The sequence below is a fragment of the Ascochyta rabiei genome, chromosome 10 (genome assembly GCF_004011695.2).
Source record: "Ascochyta rabiei chromosome 10, complete sequence".
In the NCBI taxonomy this organism is placed as follows: Eukaryota; Fungi; Ascomycota; class Dothideomycetes; order Pleosporales; family Didymellaceae; genus Ascochyta; species Ascochyta rabiei.
The window spans coordinates 269710-282062 of NC_082414.1; the positions used below are offsets into that span (position 1 = coordinate 269710).

Sequence of the window (12353 nt, forward strand, 5' to 3'; positions counted from 1 at the left end):
CTGCACGCTGCACGCGCTGGAGCAGGGATCGTGTCAGATGCGATGGAAACGAAACGGCATTGCGACGATGCTGTGCAGGCGGGGCGGACGGTCGTTGGAGCAAGGCTGGCACATGGCGCGAGGGAGGTGTGGTGTGCTTGTGCTTGTTCTGCACACCTGTCGCGGTGCCTGTCGTGTTTGGCATCGTGTCGAAACGAGACGGTCGTGTCTCGGCGGCCCGGGTTCGGTGCTTGCTGTACCGTGCCACAGCAATATACCTAGTGCATCTGCGGTTTTCCGTCTTGACCTTCGTATCGCTATCGCGTGCTGCAGTACAGCACAGCACCTCTCCGGCAAACCCACCAGGACACGCTTGAGCTGACCAACACTAAGAGCTCAACCTTGTCTTGGCAGCTTTACCTAACTAACGCTAGGCATTATCTTCTAAACCTATTTAGAAGATTTTGATTATTATATTTACAGCAAAATTTTAGGGTTAGACTTAGTTCAATGTTAGGGTTATTTTTAGGTTATGGTTATCTAAAATCTATTATATTTTATTACTCTAGAGTACAGCAGCTGCAAAGTTTTTGATTACAGTATTCTTGCGTGTTGCTTAGACCAAGTTGGTAAGTTGGTGGTTAGGTCAGCTTTAGGTTAATCAGCTCAAAGCCTCAAGTGTATCCTCCAAACCCACCTCCCTCCCAGCGCCGCTTTCCCAGCGTGAAAACCCCCACCGCCTGTCACCCCATCGATGCAATCCGCCCCAATGCAATCCAACCTCCTCGCCCAAGCTTCCCTTTTTATTTTGAACTTTCGAATCTTTTTCTCTTCGAACCTTCCCCAACCCTACCAACCGGCATCGTACCACCTCGCTACCAAATCCGCCTAGCCAGCCCCACTGCGATTCAGCCTTGACATGGAGGGCCAGACCATCGTCCCGAAATAGCACATCCACCCATCATCCACCCATCCACCCACGCACACATTCGTCCTCACCACACCATCTCAATGCGAATCTCCAGTGCTTCTTCGTTCCCTGTCTCGAATCTGCGCACGCCACACAGTACATGCACATGCACGTGCGTCTCACCGGCACCTGACAGCGCCGCCCGCTCGCTACCTGGCCAGCGCTCCGCGGCGTTTCGAGCCGGGGGGCGGGAGGCGAGAGGAGATGAGCGCCGGCAGTGCGGGGGTGGGCGCGTGCATGGGGATCGGTGGGTGGATGGGTAGGGAACGGTGCACGTACGTACACGACTGTGGACGTGGATGTGGACGTGGATGTGGAAGTTGATGTGGACGTGAATGTAGACGTGGACGTGGACGTGGACGTGTACGTGGATGCGTGCGCGTCCCCGCCATGTGGCCGTGAGCCAGAGTGAGCCGTCCAGCGGAGCCGATGCAGCTGGCTTGCGTACTTGCGTACTTGCGTGCGTGCGTGCTGAGGGAGTGCGGGAGCGCGGGAGTGGCGCAAGTGCACCAACGAGGCCGTGCTGAGGATTCGCTGTTTTGCCCGCTGGCATCCATGGGCTTCCGTGTCTACGGAGTACACGGCGCCCTGCTGCATCGGATAGCGCGCGTCTGTCCGCCGAATCTTCTTCCACCCCCCTCTTTCCAGAACTTAGTGTTCAGGAATAGACTTCTGATTCCAACTGTGCCATTGTCATTTTACTATGGCGGGATACAGTAGTCTGTCCACTAAATCTCCTTCCACTCTCCTCTTTCCAGAACCTAGCGTTTAGGAACAAACTCCTAGATTCTAACCGTGCCATTGTTATTTTACTATAGCAGGATACAGTAGTCTGTCCACTAAATCTCCTTCCACCCTCCTTATTCCAGAACCTAGCGTTCAGGAACAAACTAGATTCGTGCCATTGTCAGGAACAGTAGTCTGTCCACTAAATCTCCTAGATTCTAACCGTGCCATTGTCATTTTACTATAGCGGGATACAGTAGTCTGTCCACTAAATCTCCTTCTACTCTCCTCTTTCTAGAACCTAGCGTTTAGGAACAAACTCCTAGATTCTAACTGTGCCATTGTCATTTTACTATAGCGGGATACAGTAGTCTGTCCACTAAATCTCCTTCTACTCTCCTCTTTCCAGAACCTAGCGTTTAGGAACAAACTCCTAGATTCTAACTGTGCCATTGTCATTTTACTATGGCGGGATACAGTAGTCTGTCCACTAAATCTCCTTCCACCCTCCTCTTTCCAGAACCTAGCGTTTAGGAACAAACTCCTAGATTCTAACCGTGCCATTGTCATTTTACTATAGCGGGATACAGTAGTCTGTCCACTAAATCTCCTTCCACCCTCCTTATTCTAGAACCTAGCGTTTAGGAACAAACTCCCGGATTCCAACCGTGCCATTGTCATTTTACTTTGGCGCGATGCAGTAGTCTACACCATCTTATTTATAGGGCCGGAGTAGGTCTCCGCCCAAGTGCGCCGTCGGACGTGTTGGGGGGCAGTACCTAGTCTGGTGATATTCAGGGGCGGGTGAAGTAGCTTCGTTGATGCATCGTCACTTGTTGGACTCGGGTTGTTACAGCACACTTGGCTGATTCTGGGCTTGTGGTTGGAGTCGCTGAATACCTCGATTCTTGTTTTTTGTTCTAAAAAGGAAAAATAAAATAAAATTTGAGGATGGGAAGATGATACTGCTTCTTCTGTGATGTGGGAGATTGAGAAGATGCTGTGCAGAGGTGGAGAGGAATCAGCCAATCTGCGGCTGGTGTTGCTAGTAGCTTCGGTACGGTCTATGTATGGAGAGTCTGATTTCAATTCGACTACTCGTCTTATCCACATACTCGATTCGATTGCGCTGTCAGTGATACAGTCTTCAATCGGCCTTCAAGACTCTATGCAGCACCCTCCCCAACACGCCCCTCACACGCCTGTGGTCTTCCTGCGCCGCAGTCATCACCACTGCAGCGCTGAGCGCGAATGCCAGATGCTCTTTCCAGCGGTGTTCAGGCAAATACCGGCGAGGCAGCCATGTGGCTGCAGCCCTGGGCAGTACGAATAGCACCATCTCGAGGCGCCGTCTAGACTCCTCTACCAGTATGCTGAGTCCACACAACAGACACCCGCTCAGGACACACAGCCCTGAATCCCACATCTGCGGCGTCACCGTTCTGGATGAGAAGATGCTTGGTCCAAGACGGGTGCGTGAGAGGCAGACGCCATAGTAGAAGAACGCAACAAACGCGCCAAGGAACGACGAACGCCAGGTAGCCTCCTGGAAGGCTGCCGTCAACGTGTGTTGAGTCAGTCCAGCGAATCGGTCTCCAGGGCGCCCAGTCTTCCTCAAGTGCCTGGCCAGTACAAAGAGCTGCAGCGGGAAGTACATCTTCGCCGCAAACGCCCAGCCACGCCAGAAGCGCCATAGCGCGTGCTTCTCACAGCTCTTTCCGCAGCCCATGTGCACCAGCTCACATGGCACTGGCACCGTTTTGGCAGGATCGCCAGCCTCTTCCGGCATGCCATAGTCGCGAGCCATGGAGCCGAGAAGAGGGGCCATGCCCGTGTGCTTGCCATATTGAAAGGTGCCATATCTAGCGTGGCGAAGAGCGAGCATGAGACGGTGATCCAGTCCTGCGGCGGCAGATATCCACGCGTTGTAATTTTGAGGGAGGCGGCTGGGACTGTAGAACCACGACCACATGATTGTGGCTGCCGACAAACAGAAAAGAGGGGTGGGGAGCTTACTTGCAGCTTGATGCAGTCGTGATGAAGGTTGGAGGGAGGAGGTAGTCGTGCATACGGCAACGTCCAAAGCTCGTACGACCGCGAAGAGAGTCAAGTCCAAGGTTCTTCCAGCAAGATCTGGTCTTGTAAGTGGCAGTACGTTCTTCGGCTCTGCTGCATGTTGTTCCGGGGGTTCGTCGAACGGGCCAAGGCTAGTCTTGGTGAAGCTTGATGTTGCGCCTGGTGCGGTGGACGGAGCATACTTGGTGGGAGCGCTGTTCAGCAGCTGGAACGAGACAGACGCTGAGATCAGAGCTGCAGAGAATCTGGCGAGCAGTCCAGCAATCCAATGGTCAAAGGACTTTGGAGATGATCTGAGCCGAGGTAGAGCTGTGATGAGCAAGGCTTTGATTGGGATCTGAAGGAGCGTCGATCCACCGACGAGAACAGCGCAGAAGGCAGGGAAACGATGGATGGCACAGGCCCCGCGGAGCGTATCGACGGTCTTTTGGATTTCCGTTAGTCTAGCACACGGACTGCAATGACTTGCGGTATATCCATCATGGTGGATGTGGTAGTACAGGAGATTTCACCCACATGCAGCCACGCAGCTCGAACGGTCAATTTGCGTCTGGCGAACAAGAGCAGTATCCTGGCCAGACGCGGAGTGGTGCTCGACAGCCAACCCAGTACGTAAGCAGTGGTGAGCCTAGGTCACGGACATCAGTGCGTGTATCGGACAGGCCGAGTCCAGCGTTGGATCTTACGGTTTCGCAAGGCGCAGATGTGCAACCGCGGCGGGTTGGCGAGCCATTGCGGCGAACGGCAACGACTGCAGGGGCTCCCGCACAGGCGATGTTCTGGCAGGCAACGGCAGCAAGGGTGGGCTTAAGGGGAGGAGGCGGAAGCTAGTCCGAGGCAGTGGTCAAGTGCATGCATGGCTTCGCGAGGATCGACAGGCTCGCGGAGCAGATGCTGCTTTGGAGCACGAGCGATGCACACAATAGGAGGACGGGAGCCACGGCCGCATCGAGGCCGAGACAGGCGCTGGGTGTGGCAGCGTCTCAGACACGCCACGCAGCGAGGAGGGCAGTGGAAGCAGCTGACGGAGGCGCCTCGTGATGCCTGAGTGAGGTGCAAGGGTGACGGGGGACGGTGGTGGGAGGCGTGGACATTTGAATCTGGGGTAGCCGGCTTGCTTGGCAGAAGACGCAGCCGAGCCGACACGTGCCGAGCAGAGCTGGTTGGGGTTGGCATGTGAAGACAGCGCAGGGCAGGGCAGAGCTGATGGCTGCGCGACACCGACAACGACACGGCCAGCGACACGGCCAGCGACACAGACAGTGACACCTTCACCTTCACCTTCACCTTCACCCCCCCTTTCCCCTTCACCCTCACCTCCACTTCACCTTCACCTTCACGCCTCCCCATCACGCCCCCCACAGTCTCGCGGTGTGCACATCTCCCTGAGCGGCGCAGGGCTGGTCAGCCGGCAATGTGTACTGCGAGTCGCGAGTGCACATCAGGCACTGCTGTCCGCGCCCTGCTGGGTTTCCACATACCGCCCCCAGCTCCAGCTCCAGCGCGTCCGTTCACGTAGGCAGCAGGCAGTAGGCCCACTGCACGTCACCGCGCGCTGCGGCTCCCAACAACGCAACGGCTGTCCACGCAGCTCGCGAGCCCGTCGCCGTCGCCGTCGCCGTCGCCATCTCGAGCGCCTCGCGTGCCCACTCCCACTTCCCGCACACAGCTGCGAGCCGCCAAGCTGGAGACTCTTTCGCAGCCGCCGTTCGCAGGGCTCGAGCGCGCTCCGGCCACAGGCCTCCCTCGCGCAGCCATGGGCGACAAAGACCCGCCGCCGTTTGGCTGTACGTGCTGCACGCACCCACTGCTGGCGACGAGCTTGCACTAACCCTGCCGCCAGACACGTTCAGCAACGACTTCTTCAATGGCTCCCCCACGTCCACGCCCCTGGACACCCACGGCCAGTCGCTGCTCAGTGACATGGAAAACCAGTCGCTCGCCGACTTCTTCTCCAACACCGACCCCTTCCACCTCTCCGACCCCCAGCCCTTCGCCGCGGAGGCAGACACCAAGCTCGCCGGCAACGACTTCGCCGACTGGAGCTTCATGACCCCGGCCACCGTACACGGCGTCTCGGCCACGATACCCGACCAGGCACAGCTCCACCATCCCTTCCTCCACGACAGCATGTTTGCCCCGCACACACAGCACATGGACCACATGGCCACCACCCACGACGACCTGCAGGCGGCCTCCACCCTCTTCAACAACTCACAACAACCGGCCTACCCGACCCACCGCTCGCACAGCTTCCACGACATGTCCTCGTCAAGCAACAACCCTCACCCAAACTGCCACAGCATACCCAACAGCGCCCATGTTGCGAGACCCATGGTGTCTTCCTCCCAAGGTCTGATCGACGAGCAGCTCGCCGCCCTTCTGCCCAACCACGCCGCAGCCGGCACCCTCGACGCACAGCTTGCCGCTCAATGGGCCCGAAGCGATGCCCACCAGCGACACGAAGCCGAGTTTGGGCCCACATTACAGGGGCCGACTCTGAAGCGGACCTACACTTTCGGCACAGACGACTCCTTCAGCAACCCCGCGGTTTTCTCGGCGCCGCACCAGGAGACGGAAGAACTGGTGACGCGGCGCTTGATGCGCGACATGCGCCACTCTCAGACCTTCATACCAGACATCCCGAATCCCACCATCTCAGAACCCACCGGACATGCCCGCTCGACCCCAGCCGAAGACGCAAGCGACGACGAGTCTGAAGAAACCAGCTCTGCCGACGATGACCAGCCGGCGAAGAAGCGAAAGAAGAGCATACAGATCAAGAAGGAGAACATGCGCAAAACAGCGCTAGGCACGAGAGTCGGCAAGGCAAAGAAGCTATCCGCCGCCGAAGACAACAAGAAGAAGCGAGCCTCTGCAGCAGCCCAGAAACTGCAACGCGAGAACCTGAGCGAGGCACAAAAGCGCAGCAACCACATCCTCTCGGAGCAGAAACGGCGCAATCTGATCAAGCGAGGCTTCGATGATCTGCATGATCTTGTGCCCGAGATACGCAACGGGGGGCTGAGCAAGAGCAGCGTCCTGACAGAGGCTGCCAACTTTCTCGACAAGCTCATCGAAGACAACAATGCCCTGCTGAAGCACATGAGCGGTGCGTCGGCAAACGGATAAGAGCTGCATACATGGATGTTGAGGACCGCGATCAAGTGTTCAGACAAGTGCATGTGCCGACAGAGCCACTGACTGGTAGTATGGATGAAGAAGGAGCTGTCTGCGGGCCCAGTGAAGATCAAGTCTCGTCTGCACACTCCAGTAACGGCCAGGAAGGACCGAGACACACGGCCAAGAGCGAGACCACGAAACGGCGAAATGATACCCAAACGCTATAGGAGGGATAGGCGGGTAGTGCTGCTCCCCGGTGTAATTTGATCTAGGCGTATATTGAAGCGAATAGAAGACAGCGGGAGGAAGGAGTTTTCCTGAGGATTTGATACCCAGAATACAAATACCATGACCACGAAATCAGCGTCGCCACCGCACCCGACTCCTTTCCTTTCATTCCCTCCACATCCACCCGCATAGAAAAAAGAAATACCCTCACTGCTCACGAAACCCCCCTCACACCCCCCGTCCTCACCGGCCCTTCCTCAGGAATCACCACCCGCATCGCCTCATCCCTAACCCTCGCCGGCCCTCTCTCATGCCCACTCGGCACCCCATCGACCCTGACATTCTTCCACCGCCCACGCACTCCCGGGCCGAACACAATCTGCTTCTGCCCGGGGTAATCGCACCGCGCGTGCGCGTTGCAGAAGCCCGTCTTGCACGCCGCGTTGCTGCTGCATGCGCTGCCGAGACACAAGTCGCCTGGTCGGCAGGGGGTGCAGAGACCCCAGGAACAGTGGGCTGTTGCGTCGCAGTGGGATGAGGATTCGCAGGGGTTCTGCTTTGTCGAGGGCGCGAGGCAGAGTGCTGGGGGTGTTTGTGTTTGTGTTTGCAGGGGTGTTTGCGGGGGGGTAGTGGGGCATGTGTGGAGACTGTGGTGCTGAAGCACGAGGTGGTGCTCTGCGATACACGACCCCTGCGCGTCGTTCTCGCGCGCGCGTCGTCCGCGGCTGTCTGGCTTCGTGGCGCGCGGCGAACAGGCTTGACATACGCCTCCGGAGCAGCGCAGGTGCGATTGGCATGGCTTTTTGCTGTTGCATGTGCTTCCTGCTTGGCCCGGTTGCGTCTCGCTGTTGGGACCGCAGATGCTGTTCTTGCAGAGCAGCGACGGCGTGCAGCTGTCCGCTCCGTCGCAGAGGTGGCCGGCGCAGCCGAATACGCAGGAGCTGGTGGGGGGGATGTAGGGGTTTAGTGCGAGGGTCGTGGAGGTGCTTAGTGCGGAGAGGGGGGAGGGGAGGTACGACGTCCAGTTGAAGTTGCTGCGGGCGGTGTGGGCGCGGCTGAGGACGTCTGTGAGGGCGGTGAAGGAGGCGTGTTCTGGACGGAGCGGGTTGACCATGGTGCTGGTGGATTCATTCTTGGAAGAGAGGTGGGAGTAGATCTGTGGTATTGTGAGCCTGTCGAAGCTGCATGAGAGAAGGAATCACTACCCATGGTATGCCTCGCAAGTTCAGCGCGTTTCCTTGGTCGAAGATGGCTTCTTTCTTGTGCTCGATGCCGGCCGACGTATGAACATACTCCCACTCCTCGACAAGGAGCAACTTCTGTTTGCCCTGCTTACCCTGGGCTCGCGCCGTTAACGTGTTACCGGGTAGGAACATCTGAGCCCACGGAGTGCCTGCGGTAGCATGCTCATCCTGCGCGAACCGGCCATGGATACCGATCACATCAACCGCAGGACAGTCAAACACGCTGTCGGGGAAATTCTGGATACCTCCCAGACTCTGCAGTCCGGATACGCCGCCGCTGATGACGGCGATGTTGGAGCTGTCCAGTCCGACCTTGAACTTCAAATGTGTGGCGATGTCGCAGAGCCAGGACTCGCCGGATGGAATGGGCCAGATACCGCTGAACGGTTGGTTTTGGATGTCGACGCCCTGCATCGTGTGAGCAGTGAAGTAAAGAAACATCCCAACAGGCTTCAGTGTCGGCTCAAGACTTGTACCACTTGTACGAACAAGTCATGGCAGATGCGGCACGTACCATGATAACCTCGGACAACTCACTCCATGACCTCCCTCCAAAGTTTTTAGACGGGTAATGCTTGAAGAAGACCTCCAGACGCGTCTTGTAGATGTCACGCAGCTCTTCACTGCTGTAGAAGTCCAGAAAAGCACCGCCTATCTTCTCGCAGTACGCATCACACGGCACATCGTTTGACCCACGAAGCGCGTGTGCGTCGTGAGGTGCGAGGATGACCTTGGTTTGGCCCTTGGATATGCGGTGGACAGCTGCAAGCGTATCATCGAGCTGGTCGAGCAGAGACTTGTCGAACTCGCCCAATTGGGGCTCCGGGTCTGTGTGGTGGCTGTCTGGACGGATAAAGAGTCTTATGACCCTCGCCTTGCTTTTTACAATTGCTTTGATGGTTTCGTCTCGGTGTTTTGGCGTGAAGTACTGCAGAAGAGGGTAGTTGACACCGCCAAAGGAGTGGTTGTCTGCTGTAATGAGCTGTGCAGACACGAGCGGAACGGAGAATGATACAGAGGAAAGGAAAGTGAGGAAGGTTGTGTAGTGCATGTTGAGATCTGTCAAGGCATGATACTTTGTGCGTGTCAGCAGCGCAGTGGACTACGAGTATTGATATACTTTACGGAGTGAACACGTTGAGTATTGTAGACACATCTCGAATGCAAGCGATCGACTGAGTGTTATGCTCGCAGATATTGGGGTGGTTCATCTATTTTGATTACCATGCAACGCACAGCCAATCAGATGACATTACCCCAGATTTACTGCCGGAAGTCTTCAATACAACCCCAGATCCTAGTAATTGGGTCCTGACCTTTTCTTGCTTCAAGGACTAGACCAGCATGCTGTCCTTCGACAAAGGAGCAGTGGTGGGTTCAAGCGTGGGTTGAAGCCACTAAGGGTCAGACTCCTAGAGGGCTATCACACAAGGTCCAGAGGCCGTGGATTCGGCGATCTGTCGTCTGAACGGTGCCCATCCATGAACATGTGAAGGTTTGTAGGCGGTGGATGCTACGCAAGTCGTCTTGGCGCGAGGTTGCTGGTGTGCAACGACCAGTTTGGAGCGGTGCTTGTGGGACTTCCCAGGCAGAAGAGATGGAAGGGCTTGTGCTCGGTCAGACATAACTCAGCCTGCAGGATTTGCGCATACAGCTTCCAGCCTTTGTAGCGTGGATAGCACCTCTGCTCCGATCTCTTCACCACTGGCTGACGGCGCGAATCGGCCGTGACGCAAGTCACTAAGAGCACCAACAGCTTCTTGGACTTCGGCTAGGGTTCGCCGGCTCTCCTCTTCCATCTCTGCGATCTGTGCTTCGAGGCTCTGGCATGCGTGTTCGATGCTGGAGTGAACAGTCTGTAGCGTATGCGGTGACTGGCGACCTAGACCGGAGAGCTGTTGATTTGGTAAGCCGATTGTACCGTGGCATTGCGTGCAGAGCGTACCTCTTCTTCCGTCTGGAGAGCGACTGGATCCATGCCTGGGACGTGCGCATCATCCAGCTGCCGTCTCTCTCGTGCATAAGCTCGTCTCAACTGCTTCGACCGTTTCACCTCCTTGGTGATGTCCACGCGTACAGCTTCAATCTCGGCTTCGCGCAGACGGTGGAGCTCTCTGTACAGGTCTTGGACGGCTGGGTTCTCACGATGGCTTCTGGGGAAGATGTCGGTGAACTGGCGCAGTGTCATGAAATCGCGTAGTGGTGCGGGAGCAAGGAGGAAGTCGCCCAGCAGCTTGGCTTCCTGCGCGGGCATGGTGGCGACGGAGACGGTCAGTTGTGAGAAGGTGTTGGCTCGAACGCGCGACCGGCGCGCCAGTGATGACGAGAGAGTGGTGGAGACACGCGCAGGGCTGAGCATGCTTGGTGAAGCGCGTCGGCGCGTTTTCGTCTGTGCGCGAAAAGCCGCGAGATGGCCACTGCAACAGCTCGGCGGACAAACACCGCTTCACTCGTCATCGGCTGACTCTGGCTCGAGGTGTGCCCCGTGAGTAATCCGACATTAATAGCTATTGTGCTGGAACGCGTTGCGCGGCCTGGTGAAAAGGCAACGGTGTGCAAAACGTGGTGCAGCCGCCGCCATCTTCACCCTTTCTTGCCGACTTGATTGCCTCGCCGACCCAAACACCAACATCCAAAATTTGACATAGCACCGCAATCATGGCGCCCGCACCTGCCGCCGAAGCCTCGTATCGCAAAGATGAGAAGGTTTTCTGCTTCCACCATGAGTTGCTCTACGAGGCCAAGGTCACTGATGTGAAGCCGAACGAGGGTGACGACAAGAAGACTGGCTTCCAGTACAAGGTCCACTACAAAGGATGGAAGAACACGTATGTACTTTGATCTTTTCGACTTTGCGTTTGCCCTCAAGGCTTCCGTTTGGCGGCCTCGTTGTGGTTGCCCCTCACCCACACCGCAACCTGAGGTCAACCACTTCAACGTCATGGCGAGCCAGCATGCCCGCTACTCACGGCAGCACATCACTCCGTCTCGGACAACCACCACTTCTCTTCGATCTTTTCTTGCTGACGACCCACCAGCTGGGACGACTGGGTGCCTGAAGATCGTTTGCGTAAGCTCACTTCGGAGAACCGAGAGTTGGCAAACAACTTAAGGCACGAGATGCTCCAAGCACAGCGTGCCGCTCGAGCGCAACCGCCGCCTACTAAAAAGAAGGCCCAAGGCTCGACTCGAGGGAGCGAAGAGCGCCAGACTTCTGTTTCTGCCCCACCCCGTGGTCAAAAGCGCATGCGTGACCAGGACCTCGAAAAGGTACGTTTGTCGTATATAGAGTGATCCTAGATTGACTGGGCGTTCTTCCCACCTCAGCATCATGCTAACTCCCCCACTGGAGGAGGTGTTCCAGAACAAGCGCGCTGTGCGCATCTACATGCCAGATCGGTTGAAGAGTCTTCTGGTCGATGATTGGGAAAACATTACCAAAAACCTGCAGCTCGTTCAGCTTCCAGCGAGCAAGCCTGCAGCCGTCATTTTGGACGAGTACTTTGCATCTGCCACCTCGACAGGAAATCGCAACAGTACCGAAACCGACATCCTCGAAGAGGTAGTCCAAGGCCTGAAAGAGTACTTCAACAGGAGCCTTGGGCGACTTCTCCTTTACCGATTCGAACGCGAGCAATTCTACGACATTACCACTCAGATCGAGCAGCCGACAAACGACCTCGCTGGCAAGTCGTTAGCGGACATTTACGGCGGCGAGCATCTCTTGCGCCTCTTCGGTAGGCCAATGCTCAAGCAGCTTCCACCTTGGAACTTGCTAACCAGCCTGTAGTGTCAATGCCTGAGCTCATCGCCCAAACGAACATGGACATCCAGGCTGTCAACCGCCTTCGCGAAGAGCTTAGCGGGATGACGACATGGCTTTCAAAGGAGCCCCAGGTCAACGCTTTCTTCTCTTCCGTCTATGAGAGCCCCGGGCAGGCGTACATCGACAAGGTCAAGAGCAGTATTTGAGCATATCGTTTCCTCCCTGTGTCTTGATGGATTTG

The 12353-nt window shown here is 56.6% G+C and overlaps 5 protein-coding genes across 5 annotated transcripts, besides 9 other annotated features; 2 read left to right on the forward strand and 3 right to left on the reverse strand.

The window, feature by feature from the left end:
- Positions 1-346: 346 nt before the first annotated feature.
- Positions 347-649: a mobile genetic element.
- A 281-nt stretch (positions 650-930) lies between these two features.
- Positions 931-967: a tandem repeat.
- A 159-nt stretch (positions 968-1126) lies between these two features.
- Positions 1127-1179: a tandem repeat.
- Positions 1180-1238: 59 nt separating this feature from the next.
- Positions 1239-1321: a tandem repeat.
- A 66-nt stretch (positions 1322-1387) lies between these two features.
- Positions 1388-1447: a tandem repeat.
- Positions 1448-2822: 1375 nt separating this feature from the next.
- Positions 2823-4484, reverse strand: EKO05_0006190 (uncharacterized protein; the record flags this gene model as incomplete). The annotated part of the gene is made up of 3 exons (XM_038940282.1): positions 2823-4175; positions 4268-4379; positions 4438-4484. The coding sequence occupies 3 exons, from the start codon at positions 4482-4484 to the stop codon at positions 2823-2825; spliced, it is 1512 nt and encodes a 503-aa protein (XP_038797696.1).
- A 482-nt stretch (positions 4485-4966) lies between these two features.
- Positions 4967-5013: a tandem repeat.
- Positions 5014-5017: 4 nt separating this feature from the next.
- Positions 5018-5091: a tandem repeat.
- A 260-nt stretch (positions 5092-5351) lies between these two features.
- Positions 5352-5377: a tandem repeat.
- A 130-nt stretch (positions 5378-5507) lies between these two features.
- Positions 5508-6883, forward strand: EKO05_0006191 (uncharacterized protein; the record flags this gene model as incomplete). The annotated part of the gene is made up of 2 exons (XM_038940265.1): positions 5508-5538; positions 5595-6883. The coding sequence occupies 2 exons, from the start codon at positions 5508-5510 to the stop codon at positions 6881-6883; spliced, it is 1320 nt and encodes a 439-aa protein (XP_038797697.1).
- Positions 6884-7316: 433 nt separating this feature from the next.
- EKO05_0006192 (Mannan endo-1,4-beta-mannosidase) lies at positions 7317-9397 on the reverse strand (the record flags this gene model as incomplete). The annotated part of the gene is made up of 3 exons (XM_059636755.1): positions 7317-8258; positions 8308-8754; positions 8861-9397. 3 exons carry the CDS (start codon positions 9395-9397, stop codon positions 7317-7319), a joined length of 1926 nt encoding a protein of 641 aa, XP_059492738.1.
- Positions 9398-9974: 577 nt separating this feature from the next.
- Positions 9975-10600, reverse strand: EKO05_0006193 (uncharacterized protein; the record flags this gene model as incomplete). Its single annotated transcript, XM_059636756.1, has 2 exons — positions 9975-10241; positions 10292-10600. The coding sequence occupies 2 exons, from the start codon at positions 10598-10600 to the stop codon at positions 9975-9977; spliced, it is 576 nt and encodes a 191-aa protein (XP_059492739.1).
- Positions 10601-11004: 404 nt separating this feature from the next.
- EKO05_0006194 (Esa1p-associated factor) lies at positions 11005-12318 on the forward strand (the record flags this gene model as incomplete). Its single annotated transcript, XM_038940400.1, has 4 exons — positions 11005-11174; positions 11385-11616; positions 11699-12083; positions 12137-12318. The coding sequence occupies 4 exons, from the start codon at positions 11005-11007 to the stop codon at positions 12316-12318; spliced, it is 969 nt and encodes a 322-aa protein (XP_038797699.1).
- Positions 11791-11830: a tandem repeat.
- Positions 12319-12353: the final 35 nt, after the last annotated feature.